This window comes from Myotis yumanensis, unplaced genomic scaffold (assembly GCF_028538775.1).
Source record: "Myotis yumanensis isolate MYYU_CA2020_CCGP unplaced genomic scaffold, mMyoYum1.0.hap1 SCAF_9, whole genome shotgun sequence".
NCBI lineage: Eukaryota > Metazoa > Chordata > Mammalia > Chiroptera > Vespertilionidae > Myotis > Myotis yumanensis.
Window position 1 is genome coordinate 66833200 of NW_027223760.1, and position 23530 is coordinate 66856729.

Consider the following 23530-nt stretch of genomic DNA (forward strand, 5'->3'; position numbering starts at 1 on the left):
AAAAGTAAAACTAAGACCTAAGCTGAACACACACCACATATACCATTTTTTAAGTTCAAAGTCTTATTTGTCTATAAATAGCTACGCCAGAATATATATAAACATTGCCTGATGTGTCTTTGACTTCTAACCAGCTATTTATAAACAAAGGTGTATTTAACCAATAGGTAAAGCAACGGTCTCACTTTCTCATTATGACAGAGTCTCACTTTCAGTAGAGAAAGTGTGTGGCTGTGAGCTTGACAGTAAGGACCCACATGAGGCCACGTGGAGTCCGGGCAGGGTGTCAGATGGTGCCCTGAGAAAAACCTGGGCTACTAGGAACCACTGGCCTGAGTGGCTCTCATCACAGCCCTCACTGCATCCCAACATCACCCATCCATCCCAATCCTGTCTCTCTCCAAACGTCCCACGGTCAAGTTCATTCCAAGGTCATCAAGGGTCGCTCTTGTGGATGCCAGGGCACAGAAAAACTAAATCATTTATAGGGAAAACCAAATTTTTCCAAAAGTATCTCAAACTGGATTGTTTCAATTCATATCAGTGGTAACCTCACCTCCATTTTCAATAATTTCTCCTCCACTATAATAACTAAAGAAATTGCTACAAGTATTGAGCACATTTTTTTGTACCAGGCACAGTGTAAGGTAATTTATCTACATTTGCAAATCCTCACAACTCTGGAAATAGGTGTTACTTTCCTCAGATTTACAGATGGAACCTCAGAGAGATGAAATGAAGTGTCTATTCAGTAGCAGAACCCGGTATTAACTCCTGTGACACCACCTAGCGATAGCCTTGCCGGCAGATGACATTGTAAATTCCATAAATATAAGTTGTAACCCAGGCCTCATAAACACCCCAACAGGGCCCAGACCATAGATGGTGGGGCCATTTAAGCTTAACCCAAGAATTGAACCTTCACCCTGATAACTATAATTGGCATTGCCATGACATCCATTCTCTGACCATTAGTCCTAAAGAAAAGTCCTCTGACTACTCAGTAGGTGGGACAACATTTTGTCATGTGTGACAATTTTTAATCCTATTCGCCAGAATGAATAAAAACAAGAGAAAGGCTACTCCTGGAAATAAAGAGATTATCATAGCAAGAAGCCCAATTTATTCTGAACATTAGGACTTAGAGAGATGAGAGGATGAGTAAGTAGACAGCAGGGTGGATGTCCTCTCGGGCCCTCCTTTTCAGAAGGCTTAGCCTTGATTCTCAAATTGTAATGTTCTTCAGAGCCACTGGGGGTGCTCAGGGAAAATGCTAATTTTCAGGCGGGGGACTCTATGAAGTCTTAGTGTGGAGTGTGGAATCTGCATTTAACAAGCACCTAGTTTAACTATTTTAAACCAATCTTCCTCTCTTACCAAACTTGGTTCAAAGACCATTCCCGTGGAGAACTGCACAGACTTCCTAACAGTCTGACTTTACGTAAAGGAAGGCTGAGCCGCCTCATTTCCTCCCACTTTAAACCTGGAGTCTCTCCAGGATGTCCCTTCTTCAGTCACACAAACAGATGCCCTTCTAAAGGACGGAACACGTCTACATTCCCAGTAGCCCCACCTCAGAGGGCGTGAGAGAAAACACCCCACATTAGAAGCTATTGAATGGGAAACATAAGAAGAACAGAAATGCCACATATTTCAAATTTGGAGATGGGTGGTGGTTAATTCTTCTATTACTTAAATGTTATTTTATGCCATGTTCTTACATTAATCACAAAGCTTAACATGACAGTAGCCCGATGGTTATTTTATGGACTTGTATTCTCTCAGTCCTTGGGGATATTTCTGTAATAGAAGAAAACAATATGATCCCATAGTAACTGCTGGCAGTGAAGTGAGATAACCTTTTTCTAACAGGCACAACATTTTAAAAAGCAGGAAAAAAAAAAAGTATCTATCAGTGTGATCTCTACAACTCACCTCTAATCCACTGCAAATAAAACAGAGTCTGGGGAAGCAGAAAAATATTACATTTTTAAAGGCCTTGAACTTCCCCAGTGAACAGGAGATAAGAACAAGAGAAAAAGCTGTTTTAGCCTTGTGCACGTATCAGCAATACTTGTGGAGAAGGATAGCAATTCAGAGAGTTAGTACTTACTTCTTGTCTGAATCATCTAGGTACCCTCCCCTCAGAAAGACATGTGTGCGTGTGAGAATCGCTTTTCCCTAAGCATAAAATAACAATCGTGCACATCACAGGTTGTTCCACATTTCCTTCAGTTATTCTACATAGACAACATGCTCCAATTTGGAAGACATATTTTCATAAATTTCTTAGTGCCTGTATAATCACCTGTATTTATGTTCCCAATAAAGGAAGGAATTAAAAATAAAAGATGCTTTTAATGTTCCTAAGACTCACTCAATGTTTCAGGTTCAATTATGAAAATCAATGCATCTTCACAGTAGATGTTATGAAACATCAAATCTTATGTGAATTGATATTACTGATTAAATGGGAAATGTCACTGTAAATCACACATATATTAGGCATTAAAGTGGGAGTTGAATAGGAGTGAGAAAAAACGTGTCTCCTTGCTGTATCCTTCTTGAGTATCCTTCCTATTCTTACGATAAGCTGAGAAGAGATATTTAATTGTTAAGGACAGATACTACACTTGATCTTAGCCAAAAAGCCAAGAGGCAATTCACCTGTTAGAATGGCTATTATCAACAAGACAAGTGTTCGAGAGATTGTAGAGAAAAAGGAACCCTCATACACTGCTGGTGGGAATGTAAATTGGTACAGCCATTATGGTATGAAGGTTCCTTAAAAATAAGAATAAAGTTACCACATGCCCCAACAATCCCTCCTCTGGGTATCTACTCAGCCACAAGAACAGATGAAATACTGCCATTTTCAACAACATGGTTGGATAATAAGAATATCATGCTAAGTGAAATAAGTCAGTTGGAAAAAATCAAGAACCATATGATTTTACTCATATGTGGGATATAAAACTGAAAGCAACAAATAAACAAACAAAAACTCAAAGACAAAGACAACAGTATGGTGATTACCAGAGGGAAAAGGGAGTGAGGAAGAGAAAAAAGGGTAAAGAGAGTTAAATATATAACGATGGAAGAAAACTAGACTTTGAGTGGTGAACACACAGGGAATATACAGATGACGTAGTATAAACTGTACACTTGAAACCTATATGATTTTATGAACCAATGTCACCCCAATAAATTCAATAAAATTTAAAAGAAAAAGTTACAGAAAATGGAGAACGGAGGAAGAGAAAAGAACTATGAAATATATAATCAAAATGGCCCTAAAAGACTTTTTCTTGACGTTATGTTGATCAAGAAGCACTCCCGATTCCATGAATGGGTAATTTAAGTTATATTCTGAAAATAGCATCAGGTTTCAGAGAAAGACAAGAACAGCTTTAACCATAGTTAGAATGCTGGGACATCCCTGAGCAAGTGGCTGCAACGCCATGTCTAGATACCATGCAGTGTCAACCAGCCCAGGGATCCTGGGCCTTAGCACAGACCATCCTCAAATCCACAAGCCAAATCAGCTTCAACTCAGCTGGGATACCCTCAGACCAGTGGATGTGAATCAGCGCACACCTGGAGGAATACATCTGCTCTGGGACTCTTAGAAAAATTCTGCGCAATTCCAAGAGCTTGTCTCATTGGGAGTAATTCTACCGGTTTTAGACCATTTAAACTCAAACATCTGCATGACTTCAAATGGGACTTTGCGGCTCAGTGAGAGTCTAGGGAAAACAGTAGAACATATGGAGAGGGTCAGGGCTGTGGGGCATACGCCCATGCCATTATTGATGGCTTATTGTATACCTAGAACTCTGGTATCAAACCTTAGTCCTGCCCCTAATTAACTGTCCTTTTTAAAAAAAATCTCGCTGAGTCTCAGTTTATTCATCTATAAAATGGACTTAGGGTAGGAAATCATGTAATGGTATAATAATGATCACCAAAGATCCTCGTGATTATCAATATTTATAACCAGATCAAATTTGATCTTTTTTGGCCAAAGTCAAAATGAGCCCATAATGAAGTGACTCCAAGGAAGTAGAGAAATATGAAACCCACAGAGTTTGATTTAATAAAAAAAAAATTTAGCAAGATGAAGGCTGAAGAGATAGTGATACCATTTAAACAGATAAGTAAAAGATAATAAAAGTTTTAAAAATCAGGAATGACAGGGAAATCTAAATGAACTATAAATGGAAGTCTCTTATTTCATAAGGACAAGTGTAATTGTATTTTTATAGAGTATCATGTACATTGTAATACTTTTTCATTGGTATTACCTTTAATGCTTCTATAACCACTGCTGGGTAGCTCAGTCCAACCATGTTTGATGTACGTCTATACATTCTGGCAAAGTCAGAGAAGGAGAAAATGCAATATTACATCTTACAAGTACTGACAAATAATGAGAAGTCATGTCATCTGGCGACCCAAGGCACCTAACATTTCTTTTGTAATCTTTTTCATAGACACTCAAGTGGCCTAAGTGTAAAATTCAAAAGAAATTAACACAATCCCAAACATATGAACTGTTGGAAACAAAAAAGAATGAATCTGTGTGGCTCAAGTTGGAAATTATATGATTAAAATTCTGCCAGAAGAGAATTCTAGTACAACATAGAGAGTATGCAATGTAGAACTTTAACCTGGACAATGAGCTCCTATGGGCAACCTATTTATTTTATTTTTTTTAAATATATTTTTATTGATTTTTCACAGAGAGGAAGGGAGAGGGATAGAGAGTTAGAAACATTGATGAGAGAGAAACATCGATCAGCTGCCCCCCGCATGTCCCCCACTGGGGATGTGCCCACAACCAAGGCACATGCTCTTGGCCGGAATTGAACCTGGGACCTTTCAGTCCGCAGGCCGATGCTCTATCCACTGAGCCAAACCGGTTAGGGCTGGACAACCCATTTAGAAGAGCTGTTCATTAGAACTGCTAAAAACAAGCAGGAAAACGTCCAGGGTGAACTGTGAAATTCTAAAACCTTTAATTGTACAATAAGGATTACAGGAAGAATAAACCCATTTTTATAATAAGGATTATAGGAAGATAGATTGATTTCTGAATCTATGTCCAGGGAAGAGAAACAATGTAATTTCAAAGAACAAAATGGCTAACAGAATTGGAAAGTTCCAAGGGGAACTGGAGCCCTTTCAGTGAACTGCCCTCCTGGGTCAACAAGCTGTCCCTGACCTGTCCCAAATGCAGACATCCTCCACATGTGTCAAAGGATGTCCTTCTTTAAAAGTGGGAGACTGGACTCAACTCGGTTGATAAAAAGAATCTGAGCCAGAGGCAAAAGCTTGTCCTAATGGTGCTACAGAAAGGAAAGTCTCTCATTCAAGACTATCTGTTTGTACCCAGGATTTTCAGTATTTATAAAGACACCAAAAGTACATCAAAGCAAATCTTCCATTTTGGGGGAACAGGTGTTCCTCATGGTGCTTTGGTTATCGAATGAATGACAGTTGTCTTTACCTCTCCACGAATATCCCAGCCTGCACTGCATGCACGATACTCTTGAACCGCGGCTTCTCATCGCTCCGCCTGAGCATCATCCCCATCTGCCGCGTGAAGGTGGAGGCCAGCCAGTCTCGGACCTCGGAAGGCACCGCATCTGACTGGATGTCACTGAGCTCATCCTCCGTATCCAGGAGTCGCCTGAACACAAGAAACACAACCAGACACAGACAAAACCTGAAGTGAGAGCTCTCTGTTCTGAACAGCTGCTCCTCTCCCCCATCTGCAGACGCAGGTGCAAAGAAACCAAATTAAATCAGCCACAAAAAAATACAGCACCTTTTAGGTAAGGTTTGTGAGAGCTCACCATTTGCCTTTCAGAAATGTCTTTTGACAAGTTATGTTTCAGGATGGCTCTCTCTACCGGCCTGGACAAGGAAACTGAGTCAGAGAAAGTCACACAGAGTCCCTCTCAGCTCTGTGGGTCTCAGACCCACTGCACTCAGAGCACCCAGTATCCTGATTCCTAGGTTTGTGGAATTTGAATGGAATCTAAACCTTCCATTTAACAATGCACAGGGAGGTTTATTTCATAGATGGGCCTTGTGGTATTGTTGGGTTTTTTTAATTGACATTTAAAGACTTGGCCATAGACAACAATAATGTATCATAAACTTTCCAGTTGCTACGAGACTAGATCTTAATTGTTCCCATCACAAAAATATAATGATAATTATGTGACGTGATAGAGGTCTTAGCTAATGCTGCGGGTTAATCATACTGTGATATGTAAATGTATCAAATCAACACATTGTACACTTTAAACTTACACAATGTTCTGTGCCAATTATATATCAATAAAAGTAATTTTTTTAAAAAAGAAAAACTAATAGACTATAAAGTATTACTCAAACCCTAACAATGTCAACTGATATTCTCTGGTTTGATAGACCACCACAGAAACTTAGATGTTTAAATTCAAGCTAAATCCCCCAAATAAACAGTTCTGTATTTGAGCACAGACATTTAAGTCATCTGTCAGGTGGACTTAGCTGATTTTTAAAATTTGTTCACTGGTCAGACCACTAGAACAAAATATATATATACTAAGTTACATCAAATTTAGAATTGTATTTTATTCTTATATTAAGCCCTACTAAAAAGGAGTAAAAACTGGTGTTAATAAAAAAGATTTTTCTTTAAACACATCAGTTGGGGAAAGGGAATAAAGTGTGTAACATTTGGGGGGGAAACTATGATATCAAATTTCCTTAAATTAGGAAGCAACCATGTTACAAAAACTAAGCCACAATTCTTAGATGACTGGGAAATCATCTAAGAATCATCTCAGATTGGAATTTGGCATAGAAATGTAAGGACGCACAAATACTGACAAAGGAGTCTATCTGAATTTTTAAAAGAAGATTTCATATTCATCATTTCAACTTTTCTTTTCCAAAAGAAAAGCAATTTTATTGTTTTCAAATGCATTTAGTAAATGGAAGCACTTTAATACTTTTGGATAATTCAAGTGCAGAGTCAGCTAAGAAAAATCAATGTCATACTTATTGAAGGAGAAACACAGGGTGCTTAAGAGAACAAATGCTTCTCCATCACCCCCAGGCCCTCCAAGTACAGACAGATACTGTGAGCTAGAGTAGGACCATAACATTTAGACTGAACCTAACAATATGCAATAATCATAGTAGAAGCCTACATTTGATAGAAAATCTTACCCGATTTTTACAATGACCTTTTCCCCTATTACATGGTCTCTCTCCAGTGTCATAATGGCTGGATGAGATAAGTTTTATCAAAAGCTCCTTTTGATAGATGAGGAGGTACAGAGAAAATGTGAGCTCAAATCTACCCCATTTGCTTATGGAAACTAAAGCTCCAAGACTGGTCATTTGAATGCTACCCTGCACATGCCATGGGGGACAATTCAGAAGGGCCATTTAATGGAAAAGTCACCATCAGTGCACTAACTTCCTGTCATTTTTAGCTTACCTGGTTTCATCGATGTATACAGACTCAAGCACTGTAGCTGCATATTCCAAATTCTTCTTAAGATCTACCACTGAAGCCTCCCCTCTCTCTAACTGTTTGACCAAAGACCGTAACCTAAGGGAGGAAAAGACATAATTCAATTAGAATAAAGGAAACAAGGAATGATCCTACAATTACAGTGACACATTTTAGAGTCATTCAATATTTTTATTTATTCCAATATATTGTAAAGGAAAATATTAATCTAATAATGGAGCTGGCCAGTATATCTCAAGGAGCAAGTTATAAAATAAATGCACACATTTTTATGAAGCAAGAATAAAAACGTTCTCATCTACCAGGCACTGACCACCCCCAACACTTTCCAGCTACCTTTTATGTTTAAGAGTTCCCTACATTATCAATGGTTTTGCAGCTTCTCTGATTTTAATTTTTGTTGCCCTAACTGGATGCAGTAAAGCATGACCAGCAACATCATCATCAGGTTGAGATTCTGCTATGTTGACAGTACTTTGTTCACAGGGACTGTGGAGAATAGCAGCCTCCTGGCCCACGGGTCTTCGAAGACAGCCAAGCAGGTCTAAATCGCCAGAATAATCTTAGAGGGCTACAAAGGTAGCCATGAAGGCAAAATAGCTCACTGGACAGGAAGGATGCCTCTAGGAGCAGATAAATACCCTAGTTGAAAAACGAACAGGAGGATGGGTGATCAACCTAGGAACTGAGGACAAGACCTTCCCCGCTGCTAGTCAAGATTTCCAGAGGGTATAAGAGAAATGATAAAGCATGCTCTCCTCAGAGAAGGACTTAGTATGTAGAGCCATAAAATGCCAACAGATGATCAAAGTCCAGTAACTAGAAATACTAAATACCACAGAGATTAGGAGATAGGACAACACTTCAGACAGACAAACAGAAAAAAACAAAACAAAACAAAAAAACCCAGAAACTTTGAGGACACTTCACAACATATTGGCTATGCAATTCCAGACAAATTATTATTATATTTTTTAATCCTCATGTTTTGATTGGTTTGACAGAGAGAGAGAGAGAGAGAGAGAGAGAGGTATTATTTGCCTCCCGTAAATACCCCAACTGGGGATCAAACCCACAACATAGGTATGTGCCCTGACTGGGAATCAAACCCACAACCTTTGGTGTATGGGACAACTCTCTAACCAACTGAGCCATCCAGCCAGGGCAGGCAAGTTATTTAATTTCTGTGAGAGTCAGCTATAAAATGGAGATCCAACCAACAAATCTCCTAGATTGCTATAAATGTTAAATCAAATTGATATTAATATAGTCACATCAACCATGTGACCCACTGTCGGTTTTTCCCCATCTTTATTGAGATGTAATTTACATATCACATTGTGTAAGTTTAAGGTGTACAACATGATGATTTAATACACGTATAGATTGGAAAATGATTACCACAACAGAGTTAGTTAACACATCCATCACCTCACACAGTTACAATTTTTTTGTGAATATTTAAGATTTACTGTCTTAGCAACTTTCACATAATACTCAAAACTAATACTTGCTAACTAGTCATCATGCTGTACATTAGATCCTCAGAACTTATTCGTCTCATAACTAGAACTGTGTGCTCTTTGACCAACATCACATTTACTGGTTGTTTTTCATAAAAGGCAATTGTTATCATTACCATCATTGCCATTATTTGGTGACCTCGATCATCATAGGCAACCAGATGAGAAATACTGTAGCAAGACACTTAAGACTACCATCAAGTCTCCATTTCCCAAGGCTGAGCCCACCTTCCTGACTTCAAAATCCTCTGACTTGTATTCACAAGAAAGAAGACTTAGACTTCTTGGCAATATGTAAACTACTCCCCTGTAGATCCACATGAAAATGATCAGCAATAAAAAAAGAAGGAAAAAGTCTGGATCAACCTCAAAATGTAAGCAAGGGGTCATCCATACAAAAGAAATTCCCGGGAATGTCAATGATGTAAAACACAGAGAAAGTTCACTTGAATCACCATCTGACTGTGAACCTCTAACATGCAAAGGGAAAGATGCAAAGCACACCCACAGAGGCCTCTGCCCCCTGGGAGGTGAGGGTGGCGGTGGCTCCCATTAGCAGCCTTAGGAAGTGCTCTGGGTTTCAGAGGCCGCATAGGACAGGTTGTTGGCACGGAAGGGCTTGCAGTCACTCACACACCGTAGACAGCCCGCCTGCCAAAGGACGGCAGACTGCGGCGGCCAGCCCTGAGAGCTGCTCCAAAAAAGGAATGGAAGCTCTTTAGCAATAGCATTCCTGGCTTCGTCTGCCTCTCATTTTCACTCTCACCTCCAAGAGCCCCACTGCCCTCCAGGTTGTTTGGACTGGCAACTGGCAAAATAAAACGAGGGTAAATTTAAACTTTTCTATTTCTCCCTTCATTTGGGGCTTCAGGTTCTGCCAGGAATGTTCATGAATCACTAATAGGACCCATCTCAATTCTCAAAACCTAAGAGCAAAGGACAAAGCATTAAAAAATGAAAATGGAAGGCTAATAGGAGTAAGAACCAGATGGTCCTATCTGCTGGCAATAGGGCTTCCATAATAGCAAATATAAGCAGCTTTAATCAAGGAAGTTTTCCTAGACTGAAGAAACACCTTGATAAACAGATAAAAAGAGATCAAATACAACCAGGAAAAAGATAAATGAAAACATCTAACGTATGCCGTTCTAATTTTTTAATTCAAAGAATAAAGAAAAGAACTTGAAAATCTTCGAGAAAATAAAATACATTACTTAAAAGTAATGAAAATTCAAGCTGGCCACCAACTCCTATCCTGCTAAATATCAGAAAGTAATTTAACAACAATAGCAAGTTTTGAAAATAGTATGGTATAATTCAGGATATCTATATCTATATTTCATAGAATTGCCATGTATATGTGAACCCATCAAGTGTATTCTCAGGTGTGGACAAACTCAAACTTTCATCATTAAAATGCTTTCCAGAAAACAAAGACGTTAAGGCATTCTCTATGCCAGAGGTCTATCCTCTTTCAAAGGGGATAGATTCATGGCTCTCCAATTAAATGGACTGTGGATTCACAACATAGATTTAACCTAACCACCCTTTCTTTACAAAATAGACAGTATAAAGATTAAAAAGAAGTGGCACATGGCATATAATGCTAATTATACAAGGACAAGTTTGCATGAAAATGAATGACACTTCTTTTCCTAAGACAAGTTCCTATTCCTACTATATATGCTCCTATGTCACTCTTTTTATTATGAGTTGAAACCATTAAAAATATTTACTGTTTGTTAACACCACATATTTGAGACAGCAGGAACCAAAGCATCCTCGGTCAAATTCTCACTTCACTTGTATTTCATAAAAGTGCTTTGAACTTAGATTGCTACCACCCGAGTGGAGGGGATAGCCAAAGGGAAGCCCTGTGGAACCAGAGTCGATTCCCAGGGCCAGGGCATGACCCCAGGCTAACACACCTGCCACATGCTGGGCACCTAGACATGCCTAGGAGTACTCAGGTACACACACACACACACACACACACACACAGGAATGAGGGGTCAGGCACCAGTGTCATTCATTTCTGAAGGAGCCGCTTCAATTCCTGACCCTTTACTCTATTTCAGAGGTTCTCAACCTGTGGGTCGCGACCCCTTTGGCGGTCGAACGACCCTTTCACAGGGGTCACCTAAGACCATCCTGCATATCAGATATTTACATTACGATTCATAACAGTAGCAACATTACAGTTATGAAGTAGCAATGAAAATAATTTTATGGTTGGGTCACAACATGAGGAACTGAAAGGGCCAGAAGGTTGAGAACCACTGCTCTATTTGATAGGACAAAGGATGCTATGTAAAAACAAATCACAGTCAAACACTGTACAATTAAAATTATCATGAGCCTTAGCCAGTCTGGCTCAGTGGATAGAGTGTTGGCCTACTGAAGAGTCCCGGGTTTGATTCCGATCACGGGCACATGTCTGGGTTGCAGGCTTGATCCCCAGTAGGGGGTGTGCAGGAAGCAGCCAATCCATGATCCTCTCTCATCACTGATGTTTCTATCTCTCCCTCTCCTTCCTCTCTGAAATCAATAAAAATATATTAAAAATAATTTAAAAATAAATAAATAAAATGATCATGAACATTAAAAAACCCCACTCCTGGGAAAGCACAACACTGGGGACATCATCAAGTCATGAAGAGCATCATATCTCTTGTGATCCGGCCGCCAGAACCCTAGAGAAAGTGTCACTGTGAACCCCTCAACATTTCAGATCAGCAGCCCTGAAATCGTCTGCCCCAGAGAGTCCCCCACTTTGTGCCACAGTGAGCAGCAGTCAGCTGCGGGGGGGTTCCCCTGATGTGGTCACCAGTAGAGCCACACCTTGGGCTCAGCCACATGTATGTATCCAGTGTGCAGCTCTGACCCAACAGGAAGCTGGAAACACTTCGCCAGTGGCTTCAACTATCCCAGAGAAGAAATGACACAGAATAAAGTACCTTTGGATGCGTAAATGGTACCAAAAATTCAAGTCTACTCCCATCCTTCTAGCTTATGAGATGAGCAGAAGATTCTACCAACACCCTGACAGGCAGTGAAGGGAGCCTTGGACAACACCCAGACAACATTCACCTCTCTTTAGTCAAGGACAACTAAACAGGAAAAAAAAATCTGTGAAAAGACTCGGCAATACGGATTCAGAGAACAGACCACTCAAAATGCAGACAAAGACACACTTTTGAAAAGGAAATTCACCAAAAGAAACAAAAATAAATTTCAGGGAGCATCTGTCTGCTTTGTGTTCAATTAAATTCAAGAAAGCAGATCTGTGAAACAAAGGTGAAAGCTGAAATCATAATGTAATAAAAAGTGAATATACTGAGAAAGACAAAATGAAAAAGAAAAAAATTATGGCAATACAAAAACTATATAAACTTTTTTCAAAAAGTAAATGGTGCCCGGCCCACGTGGCTCAGTTGGCTGAGCATTGCCCCATGAACCAAGAGGTCACTGGTCCGATTCCCTGTCAGGGCTCATGCCTGGGTCTGGGGCTTGATCCCCAGTGGAGGGATAGGGTGCAGGAGGCAGCCAATCAATGATTCTCTCTCATCACTGATATTCCTATCTCGCGCTCCCTCGCCCTTCCTCTCTCTGAAATTAATAAAAACATATTTCAAAAGTATTTTTTGAAAAGGCCAATGTCCCCAAGGACAGGTGTCATGGTAAGCTGGAGTCCATGCACCTAGTTTTTTAATACCACTCACAAAGATTTTTGGTCTGCACACCTAAAGGAAAGGGAAAGTGAGAAAGGGAGGGGAGAGAAAAGAAGAGACACAACAATAACAGTAAAGTTTCTCTTCTGAGTGAATGCTCAGAGTTTCCAGCACTCCATCCATTGCTGTCACCGAGGCTGCCAAGTGATAGTTTCAGTAGAGACGTGCAACACCATTTTAGGAATAGCTTATGCTTTCCAGCCTTGGCGGGATGCCTTCCTGTTCATCTAATATGTCACTTCATTGTGGAGGAGCCATCGCACCTTCGCATTAGTCTTCCATTTCCCCAAATAACCTCTGTGCTTTCCATGTGCTTCTTTGCTCCAAGGCAGACAATGAAAGGTTGCGTCACTTCAGTTCTCTGAGCCCTAAGTCTAGCACAAGTCCTGCAGCTCCCTCGATCCCATGCCAGTGTTTGGGACGCATAAAAGTGTTGGAAGAGAGGAACGAAATGAGAAAAGGCCTCAACTCCATATTTTGAAATTTGAAAGGCTGTTGGAGTAGAAGAACGTCTTCCCTGCCACCATCCCACAAAGATCATTTTCTAGGACCAATGGAGTTGGCTTGATTAGGAAGCAACTTTTCGACTCAACTTCACAACTTCGAAAACCCTACAGTGGACTAAGCACTGTTCCGACCCAAACGAGGTCTCGATAACCCTACAACACTATGCCTTGAGAACATATATATTTGCCGAGTTTTAGACACCACGAGAATGAAATCATCAGAGAAGCACAAGCAAAAATAAACTGGGACAAAAAACCAGGAAGCATACTTTCTGCATCTGTCGCTTCTGCCCAAGGTTGTTCCCTCTGAGGATGGGTGAGCCGCTCGTCAAATGCCCCCATGTGGCGAAGGACGGCTATTGTCTCCCACAGGCTTTTGTTTAGTTTGAAAGAATATGAGAGGGAACTGGGTCCTTCAGAGCACTTCCCTCACATCCCAATGAATCACGCGTCCTAGAAACTCATTTGAATAAAAAATCACCATTGCAGTTCCTCATATCCGTGGATTTGTAAGCCAAAGGCGTCTCCGTGTACTTTTCACACACCTGTTTCCTCCATGTCACTCCCATCCCCTGCCGCTTACCGAAATGCCATAGAAAGCAAATTAAAACAACTCCCCCAACTGCAGTGCCCAAAGGGACGTTCAGGCTTGTGCTTTAATGTCACCCGTGACGCCATCTGAGTATTTTTCTGGTGATCTGTCGGTTTCTATAATCAAGATGGCTGCACTTGCAACCCTCATTCAACATTTACCGGTGCTTTCTGTGTACAGGCACTGTGGCAGGCTCTTGAAATACAAATGGGGGGAATTGCAGTGTCTTCCCTCCATGAGGAAAGACAGACAGCCAGTCCACACCTGCCGTGCAGCACAGCAAGCGTGATGGCGGAGGTGGGACAAGGGTGCTTAGGAAGCACAGAGGGGAGGAATCTCCAAACAGCAAGGCCCTTTCTAGAGAAGGTGACATCAGAGCTGTCTTGAGGCCAGACAGGCATCAGCCAGGAAATCAGGATGGGAGGGAGAAATGGTGGACTGTGCACTGAGAAAGCAGCCTGAAGACTGTGATCCATCCAGAAAACTCCATGGATGGCTGGAACTTGGGGCTATGTGAAGAGATACAACTTCAGAAGACGGCAGGAGCCACACCCTGGTGGGCTTGGCATGCCAAGCTAAAGAAATGTAATTTCTCCTGAAGTAAGGGGGAGGCCCTGGAAAGTTATTAAATGGGGTAAGGGGGTGGCATAATAAGATTTGCATTTTAGAAACACCAACCTAGCAGCAGAGTAGAGGAATGCAGGCACTTAGTGAGGGGGTCATTCTATATGTTTTGTTACAAATAGGTTTGTCTGATACCTGAACAGTGCAGCACAAATATTATGTCTCATGTGTTAAATAGGCTGTTGCATGAATTTGGTGGTAGTATGGATCATTGCTTTCAGTAATTTCTGGGAAAGGACTTGTTTTGGGCACGTGGTTTCCTGATTTAGTGGCCTTTAAACCGAAACAGGAACACCAACAAAAATAATGACTGGCAAGAAGGGCCTAGTTATACAACTTGTACCTTTTGTTAATGCCATAAATAAAAGAAAAATGTGCTTCTATGATACCCAAGTACACAAACTTAAGGCAGCTGTACAAATAGAGTTAAATAAATTATTGGGCTGTAATTAATTTTTCACTTAAGAAAAAAATATTAGATTCATATGTACATTTTATATATCTTTCATATAAATTAATAACCAGTTAAAAATGAATAAGATTGCCCTAACCAGTTTGGCTCAGTGGATAGAGTGTCAGCCTGTGGACTGAAGGGTTCCAGGTTTGATTCCAGTCAAGGGCATGTACCTTGGTTGCGGGCACATCCCCAGTAGGGGATGTGCAGGAGGCAGCTGATCGATGTTTCTCTCTCATCGATGTTTCTAACTCTCTATCCTTCTCTCTTCCTCTCTGTAAAAAATCAATAAAATTTTAAAAAAATGAATAAGATTATTAAAGATTTTAAACAAAATCATTAACAAAATTGGTGCAATTGAACATGTTCTGAACACTTCACCCAGTTGCACAGTACAACATTCTCTTCAAGTGTACCAGTGACAGCAAAATTGGCCACATGCTGGGTCATAGCAAGAACTCTCAACAAATTTCAAATAATTGAAATCATACAGATAATGTTCTCTGACAACAGTGAAACTCAACTTGAAATTAACAATAAAAATGACTAGAAATATTCTAAATGTTTGGAAATTTAGAAATATACTTCTAAATAATGTTGGGTCAAAATTAAATTAGAAAATAATTTTAAATGTGCTATATCAAAACTTGTGGCATGCAGGTAGAGCAGTGCTTAGAGGGAAATGTATAGCCTTAAATAAATATATTAGAAAAGGAGAACATCTGAAAATACGTTATTTCATTAACTATCTCAAGAAATTTAAAAAGAACATGTTAATCTAAAGAAAGTAAAAGACAGCAAAAAAATAAAAACAAAACTTAACTAAGTAGAAAACAAACTTATAACAGAAATAATCAATAAAGCCTAAATCTGGGTCTTTGAAAAGCTTAATAAAATATGCCCCCCCCCCCAAAAAAAGAGAGAGAGAATACTACTACACATCCAACAGACATTCAAAAAAGTAATGAAAGAATATCATAAATAATTTTCTGCAGATATAGCTGTTCCCTCACTAGATCCAGCTGGTATATGTAAGGATGTGAATAAATACTTTAATATTAATACATGCACAACATAAGTAGGCAAAAAAATCTGCCACAAGGAAAAATTAAACAGCAAATAAACACTGCTTTTTAATTACCTGCTTCTACATGTGATTGTTCCATTCCATTAGCATGGACCTGTTCAAGGGTATCACTACATGCTCTCTTGGTTGCTGTGGATTTTCTGGTAAATAGTTGCATTCCTTTTGTTTTCATGAAGCTAGGCCATGGAGCAAGCCTGCATATTCAGTCTTCTCCTAGCTTCTGTTCTACACGGTAAATTTCCTTTCAGGGTGCGTGTTTGTGGGTGTGAGCGTGAGTGAGTGTGCGCATGCATGCCTACTCATGGACTGTGAACCCTAACCAGAAAGTACTGTTTGGTGCCCCCCGCAAAAAAACAAAAAGCCTTCTATTTGTATGGTATTCTAGGAGTCATTATGACCAAGGGTTAGAGTTTCCATTCACTGTGAGTTTATAACACTGATTTTATTCCTGTGGAGATCTTGTAGTACTATAACACAGTGATTTAGAAAGCTGTCTCTTCTGCACCCCCAGTCATTCTTAATCTTATTTAAAAAACGTTTCTTAACAGCCAGTTTATCCCTTACTTGTTTTTACCACCACTCAACTCACACATTTTAAAAAAGGAAATGGTGTCCCCCAAAAAGTGCAAGATTGATCATTATTCTAGGAAAACACCATCTCTCTGAACTATGACTCTAGGTGGGCAGAGCTTATTGGGAAAGCATGCTAATGGAAGAACCCACTTTATTGGCCATCATTCTTCAGGAAAAAGAAAATAAAAACAATGGAAAAGAAAACCCAGAGCATCATCAGAGCATCATTCAGAATCTACCACAGGCCATGCTGGGGCTGTGAGATGCAGGGGAAGCGGGGGATGGGGGACGGAGGCGGGGAGAGGGGAGAGTTGAAATCCTGCCAGGCTGCCAAAAAGGTAAGTTCCAGAAGCCAGTTTTCATTTGCAGCTATTCATGTGGAAAGAATCACCATCACTTTTCTCTGCAGATAAACATGTCACTTCAAAAACATCTGTTTCAATACAGCAAAGAAATGAGAACCAAAAACATCTTTGAATGGGAGTAATGAGAAAAGGAAGATGAGCAGAAATGAGAAGAAAGTTTGCAGGAAGATTCAGGGAGGTTGAAACCACTCACAGACACAACTCTCTACATCTTAAGGGCCCACCCAGCCCCATGGCCCCCTCAATTTTCTTCCCTGGATTAATCAGAAGTGCATGGCATTGGGAGGATTATCCAGATGCTAAAGCTCACGCACCCAGCAAAAGCACAGGAATTCTACCATACTAGAAACATAGTATGTCTTAGCAAGGTAAATCCAAGACTACCTTTTTCCTGCACTTTTTTTCTTTTATAATAACAGAGATAAAATTAATTCATAGATAAAAAACCTGCATAGAATGGCTAATAAGGTGCTGAATAGCACAGTGCCCTTCCTAAAGATTGATTCCAGAAGAATTATAAAATAAAACAACAAAACTCAAAGAAAACGGGAAACTCTTAGAGTGACTTGCTTTGAATGTGTGAGGACAGTGCCGTGCATGTCCTTGGTCTAGGACAGACCCAGGAGGAAATGGTAGGACAGGGCGTTTTACAGTCCACTATTGTTTCCCTCCCTTGGCCACCTCCAGAGGCACAGTGGCTGCTCCCTGCCTCTGGTCACTCACAGCTCTGAGAGCCCAGAGATCCAAGAGAGTTAATTCAGGGTGATTTGTCCCACACTGTGGCTCCACTAAGTTCGACATAGGATTCCAAGACGGCCCCTAGAAGGAAAAAGATGGGGAAGGGCCTGTGTGGGAGGTTTTCACTGGGCTGGACTTGGAATGCATCACCTCTGTCCGGAACCTAGTCACAGGACCACCTGTCCAAGAGAGAAGCTGGAGGTGCAGTCCCGTGTATCCCCGGAGGATGAGGAAGGGGGGTTGCTGAAGAGCCAGCCAATCTTGCCACAGCTACAAAACTGAACCGTGTCATCTATACTTTTTTCGTTTAAGTCTTTTGTTTCTACCCAGTTGAGAGCATCCAATGAATATTGCATATGAAAGTGGCTTGCTAACTTTATAATCCTATTATGTGAGAGACATGATTATCCTGATTATGACATAACCTCTCAAACCTTGAGATAAAAATAAGAAAGTTCTCAAGGGAATTATCCTGAGTGAATAAAACCAATCCCAAGAGGTTATATACTATACTATCCCACTTGTGTAACATTTTTGAAACGACAGAACTGTGAAATAAAGGACAGACTCGTGGCTGCCAGGGGTTAGACGGAGAGGAGAGTGGGACAAAGACAGGTGTGAAAAAGTGACCCACGATGATGACAGCATTCTGTACCTTGGCAGTGGTAACAGATGCACAAACCTAGATACATGGTCAAATTGCACAGAACTAAACATATGCACACATACATGCACAATAAAACGGGGAACATCTGAAGAAGATAGATGAATTAGGTTCATGTCTACATCCTTCTTGTTGTACTATTGTTTTGCAAGAGATTTGCATTGGGGAAAACTGACTAAAGGATTACTAATGGGAATCTCTTTGTATTATTTCTTACAACAATGTGAACCTACAATTATCTCAAAATAAAAGGTTTAATTAAAAAGAAAAGGACACAGCCCTTCAGCCCAGTGGAATATTGATGAGAACAGGCTGCTCTTAAGTCGTCCTTACCTGGCTGGTTGTGTAAGGGCCTCTCTGTTCATGGGCCTACTTAGTGTTTATCTCCCAGGTCCTTCTGCTCGGCAGGAGGGAAGAAGAGAGAAAGGTTCACCGGTGGGCTGTTAACTGTATCTGATGGCTTTGGAGATGATCCAACAAGGCTTACAACCAGTGATGTTGGGGACTTGGTGAGAACCAGAGAAAGACTCAGGGTTACTCCATGCTGGAGGCTGTCAGCATCAACGGAAGAAACTGAGATGCCAGCAAGTGGTCGTCACACTAACAAGATGAGGGAAGAAGAACCTGGTGACTTTACTGAAGGGCCACCGATTCCACCTCTACTGGCCAGGACCCCTTGGGACCTCTGAGATCTGAGGCTCTTTCCCTCCTGCATATTCACTGCCCCTTTTCAGTTCATCCTCTGAAGTCTGTTTCATTTCGAGGTAATTTCAGGCTGGCAGGCTGGCCACGAAGTGTTTATAAGGAAGGAAATTCAAAGCAAGGCATGAGGCTGATGGAAGGGGTAAGTAAGTAGGGGTGTGAAAGAACCTGTCCTGGTGATTCCTTGTACTGTATGGTGCTTTCCAATCACACAGGAAAACAATTTACATATTATTAACATTTAAAGTTTGTTTTCAACATAATTACCATTCAATTTCCTTCCCACCACAAATTGTTTGGTAATAGCTCTGGGATGGGGGGCTGGGGGGGAGGGTGTGGACCTGTAGTATGTCATCATTCATTGTCTGTCTACTCGGGCTCATTCTAATAACTGAAGGTGCCAAAAGCCAAAGCTTTTCCTTTTTTGCCACATATTAATAGAACAAGTCGAGTTGAAAGATTTTTTTTTTTTTATTCAAGTGTTACCAACTCATTCACCAGCGCTGCCTCCCTCTCTTTGTGGGTGAGGACTGGGACTTGTCTCACTGTTCCTTCTATTAAAATAAGCTGCCCCCGCCCTCTGTGGTTAGAAACACAAGCTGGATATACCTCAAGTAGCTAAACAAGGTAAAAGTGAATACAGGAGCATAACTATTTAGGAACAAAACTTGTCCCCTGTTAGCTATTCTCCATCAGAACTCACAAGGAGAGTTGACTTACAAAGGCATTAGCACTAATCCTGCCGAATACTGATGGATCAATATGAATAAAGCACTCCACTGCCCCGATTTGATTAGTCCTCACGGTTGACAATGGTAATGTTTGTGGTTTAAAATTGTTATCTGGTGCTGTGGAGTTTTCCCCTCGTGAGCCGTATAAGCCTCCACTATTTTAAGACTTACTCATTTAGCATTTTTCAAACCACCTAAATATCAGTACATCCGCTGAAAGATTGTTTTTTTAATGGCACTTCAACCTACGTGGTGTCATAATGTGTTCTATTATTGCATGTAAAGAGAAGAAGTTTTTTCAGAAGAGATTTGTTGAGAGTCAGTTTCTAGCTTGGGGACTGGGAAGAGGAAGAAACAATTCTGTTCAACGATTCTCTATTAAAGGGCAAAGAGATGTGGAGGGAATCTCAAAATGTTCAGCACTTGCTGTTGACTCTGGAATGGCCATGGGATTCATGAAACTTGAGGAGGGGATGGTGTGTTCACACCTGTGCTATCAAGGGTTGGAGAGGGGGAGTTTGCCGTTCTCCCTACCAGACCGCAAACAACTGAGGCTCAGTAACGTCCCTCACCTGGCATCGTGACAGAGGGGACACCTGCCCTGTCCACAGCCTGGCACAGCCACAGGCCACGCGGAGCAGGTGTGACCCCTGATTGGGGGTCTCCCCGCAGAGGAGATGTAGCTGAGCTTGCCCAGCGTTGCCGTGAAGTAAGAAGCACACGAGCACCTTCACTAGCTCTGGGACTGGCCTTACAATGCACAATCAGAATGCGCCTCAGTGAGCAGCCCGAGCCACTGTGTGTGCGGTGGCTCTAGGCCGTTGACCACGGCTTGCCGTGGCCAAGGTGCGGATTTCTGCCTTCCCCCAGGACTAGAATGTTCTACTGCCTGGAGTTTGGGGAGCCATGGAGTGCTGCCACCAGCCCTGCTCCCCTGGACTGTAGGTGCCTTCGAGGCAAGGGATCCTGAAAACCTGAGATGAAATGACGACTGTAAATTTTTTTTATTTTTTTGGTTAATCCTCACCCAAGGATATTTTTCCATTGATTTTTAGGGAGAGTAGAAGACGGGGAAAGACAGAGAGAAACACTGATGTGAGAGAAACACATCGATTGGTTGCCTCCTGCACATGCCCCGACCAGGGCCCGGGCTGGGGAGGAGCCTGCATCCAACGTATGTGCCCTTGACTGGAATCAAACCCAGGATCCTTTGGTCCGCAGGCTGACATTCTATCCACTGAGCCAAACCAGCTAGAGCTACAACAACTGTAAATTTAAAACAAGATAGTTTTATGCACTGAAAGTGTTCTATTGTGTATTGAGATATAAATAACCGGTTTGGCTCAGTGGATAGAACGTCAGCCTGCGGACTGAAGGGTCCCAGGTTCGATTCCAGTCAAGGGCATGTACCTTGGTTGCGGGCACATCCCCAGTGGCAGGGGGTGCAGGAGGCAGCTGATCGATATTTCTCTCTCATTGATGTTTCTCACTCTCTATTCCTCTCCCTTCCACTCTGTAAAAAAATCAATAAAATATATTTTTAAAGAAGATATAAAGGTAAGGAGCAAAACACATGTAAGATCTTACATTTGTGAAAATACTAAACCAACACACGACCATCCCTGAACCCAGCTTCCTGTCTCATCAACATTTCCTCCACTCTGGCATTCTCTCTTTTCCAATCTCTGATCTCACAAGTTCAATGGGAGGTGATCTCAGATACACAGATGTGTTTCATTTTTACCTCTGCAATGATGAAAGAATCTATTTTTTAAATTCTTTCCCTTTGTCTCTAAATACGATTTTTCTCTAATATTTTTCTTTCTCTCTCTGGACACTCTCTGATGACCAGTTAACAGAGCTGACCAAGAAAAACAGGAATATCGTTATTATTGCCAGTTCTCAAAGGCACTGTCCCGTGTTTGAAGTATTGGCCCTAATGAAGCATCGGACTCCGAGACCTATTAATTCCCCCACATTCACATGTTTAGAAGAATTTACAAGAGTTTCCGGGAAAGACTACAAATAACCTGATATGTAATAATTTTTTACTTCTTTCCTTCCCACTAGTCAGAAAACCAATAATGAGTTGTTTACCCACCATAGAACATCAACTGAAATGCTGGTGTGGAATTTGTCTCAGGTTTTATCAAACACGTTTCCTAACATTCCTCTCTGTAACAGAGGATTTTTTTTACTATCACACATGTTTAAATGTGAGATGAAAATAATATCTTTTAAAAATATCAGCAAATGGAATAAACATTTCACACAGATAAACACACTTGTATTGGCATTTCCCTTTGTAGGCCTCCACTAGAGTTTCTTAAATTTTAAAAACCTTTGCTTTATTTGTATTCCAAAAAGAATACTTGGTCATTGTACAACATTTATGAAATATCTATTAAAATAAGAGAAGTCCTGGCCGGTGTTGCTCAGTGGTTGGAGTATCAGCCCATGCACGGAAGGGTCACGGGTTCAATTCCTGGTCAGGGGCTCATACCTGGATTGTGGTTTGATCCCAGGCCCTGGTCGGGGCATGAGTGGGAGGCAGTCAATCAATGTGTCTCTCTCACATCAATGTTTCTCTCTGCTTCTCTCTTCCCCCTCCATTCTCTCTAAAAAATAATGGGGAAAAAATAACCTCAAGTGAGGATTAACAAAAAAATAAAATAAAAATAATTATGATAAAAATTATGACCCATAAATAGATTTGTTTAAATTATTTGTAACCTTCCCTACACAAATTATTTAGTAGCATGCTTTTATACTAAAAAAAAAATTATCCATATCTTCCAATGTTATTTAATTTTTTTCCAACATAATTTTAATTATAGCATAATTTTCAACTAAATATATATTATAATTTATTCAATCAGTCCATTAGTGTAGGATACTCAGGTTTTTTTCTAATTTTTGCTATTACAAACTGTATTTAAATGTTTCTTATAACTATATTTTTGTGCAGTTTTTTCTTAGTAGGACAAAATTTAGAAGGCCAGTATCAGGATCAAAGAAAAGAAATATTTCTTAACTTTTTGACATGTATTGCTAAATTCTCCACTAAAAACTTGATAGCAATTTCTTCTTTTTCACCAGCAGAGCATGAGCATGCCCACTGCTCCAGTTTGTCACAAAAACCTGAGAAAACTGTTTGAAGGCAATGGAAACGGATTTGCATAGATATGTATTTTGTCTTCTTTTTCTATGCCTCAGGTTTCCAATCAGAATTTTAAAAGTAGTGTAATAAACAGCTTGAGATGATAATCTTTAACAGGAATGGCTCCCTCCATCTCAACTACATTTTAACTGAAGGAAGTTATTTATGTTTCTAATATAAAACAGTAAAAAGTCATCTTCAACCCTCCCTGCTTCTCTGCCTGGCAAGTCATGGCTACCATTCATTCAGTGTCGCCTGCGGCCAGACTGCCCTTAGCACAGCACTGCTGCCGGTTCTGGGCCTTCTCTAGAGCACAGGTGTCCCGTGTACACCAGTCATCTTGGACTGCAAATACCAGTGCATCAAAAAATGCCAGCTGCCCTAGCCAGTTTGGCTCAGTGGATAGAGCATCGGACTGGGGACTGAAGGATCCCAGGTCAATTCCGGTCAAGGGCACAGGCCCAGGTTGCCGGCTCAATTCCCAGTAGAGGGTATGCAGGAGGCAGCCAATTGATGATTCTCTCTCATCATTAATGTTTCTCT

At 40.7% G+C, this 23530-nt stretch overlaps 1 protein-coding gene and 1 pseudogene across 7 annotated transcripts in view; both read right to left on the minus strand.

Moving 5' to 3' along the window:
* Positions 1-23530, minus strand: part of PDE1C (phosphodiesterase 1C) — a 306148-nt gene that overhangs the window by 76986 nt on the left and 205632 nt on the right. For all 7 annotated transcript variants that reach the window (XM_070424539.1, XM_070424538.1, XM_070424543.1 and 4 more), the window contains 3 exons: positions 7502-7615; positions 5510-5692; positions 4305-4371 (listed from right to left, as the gene is read on the minus strand). In XM_070424539.1, the coding sequence (XP_070280640.1) occupies positions 4305-4371; positions 5510-5692; positions 7502-7615 (364 nt within the window). The remainder of the gene's footprint in view (positions 1-4304; positions 4372-5509; positions 5693-7501; positions 7616-23530) is intronic.
* Positions 2538-2663, minus strand: LOC139017154 (U2 spliceosomal RNA; annotated as a pseudogene).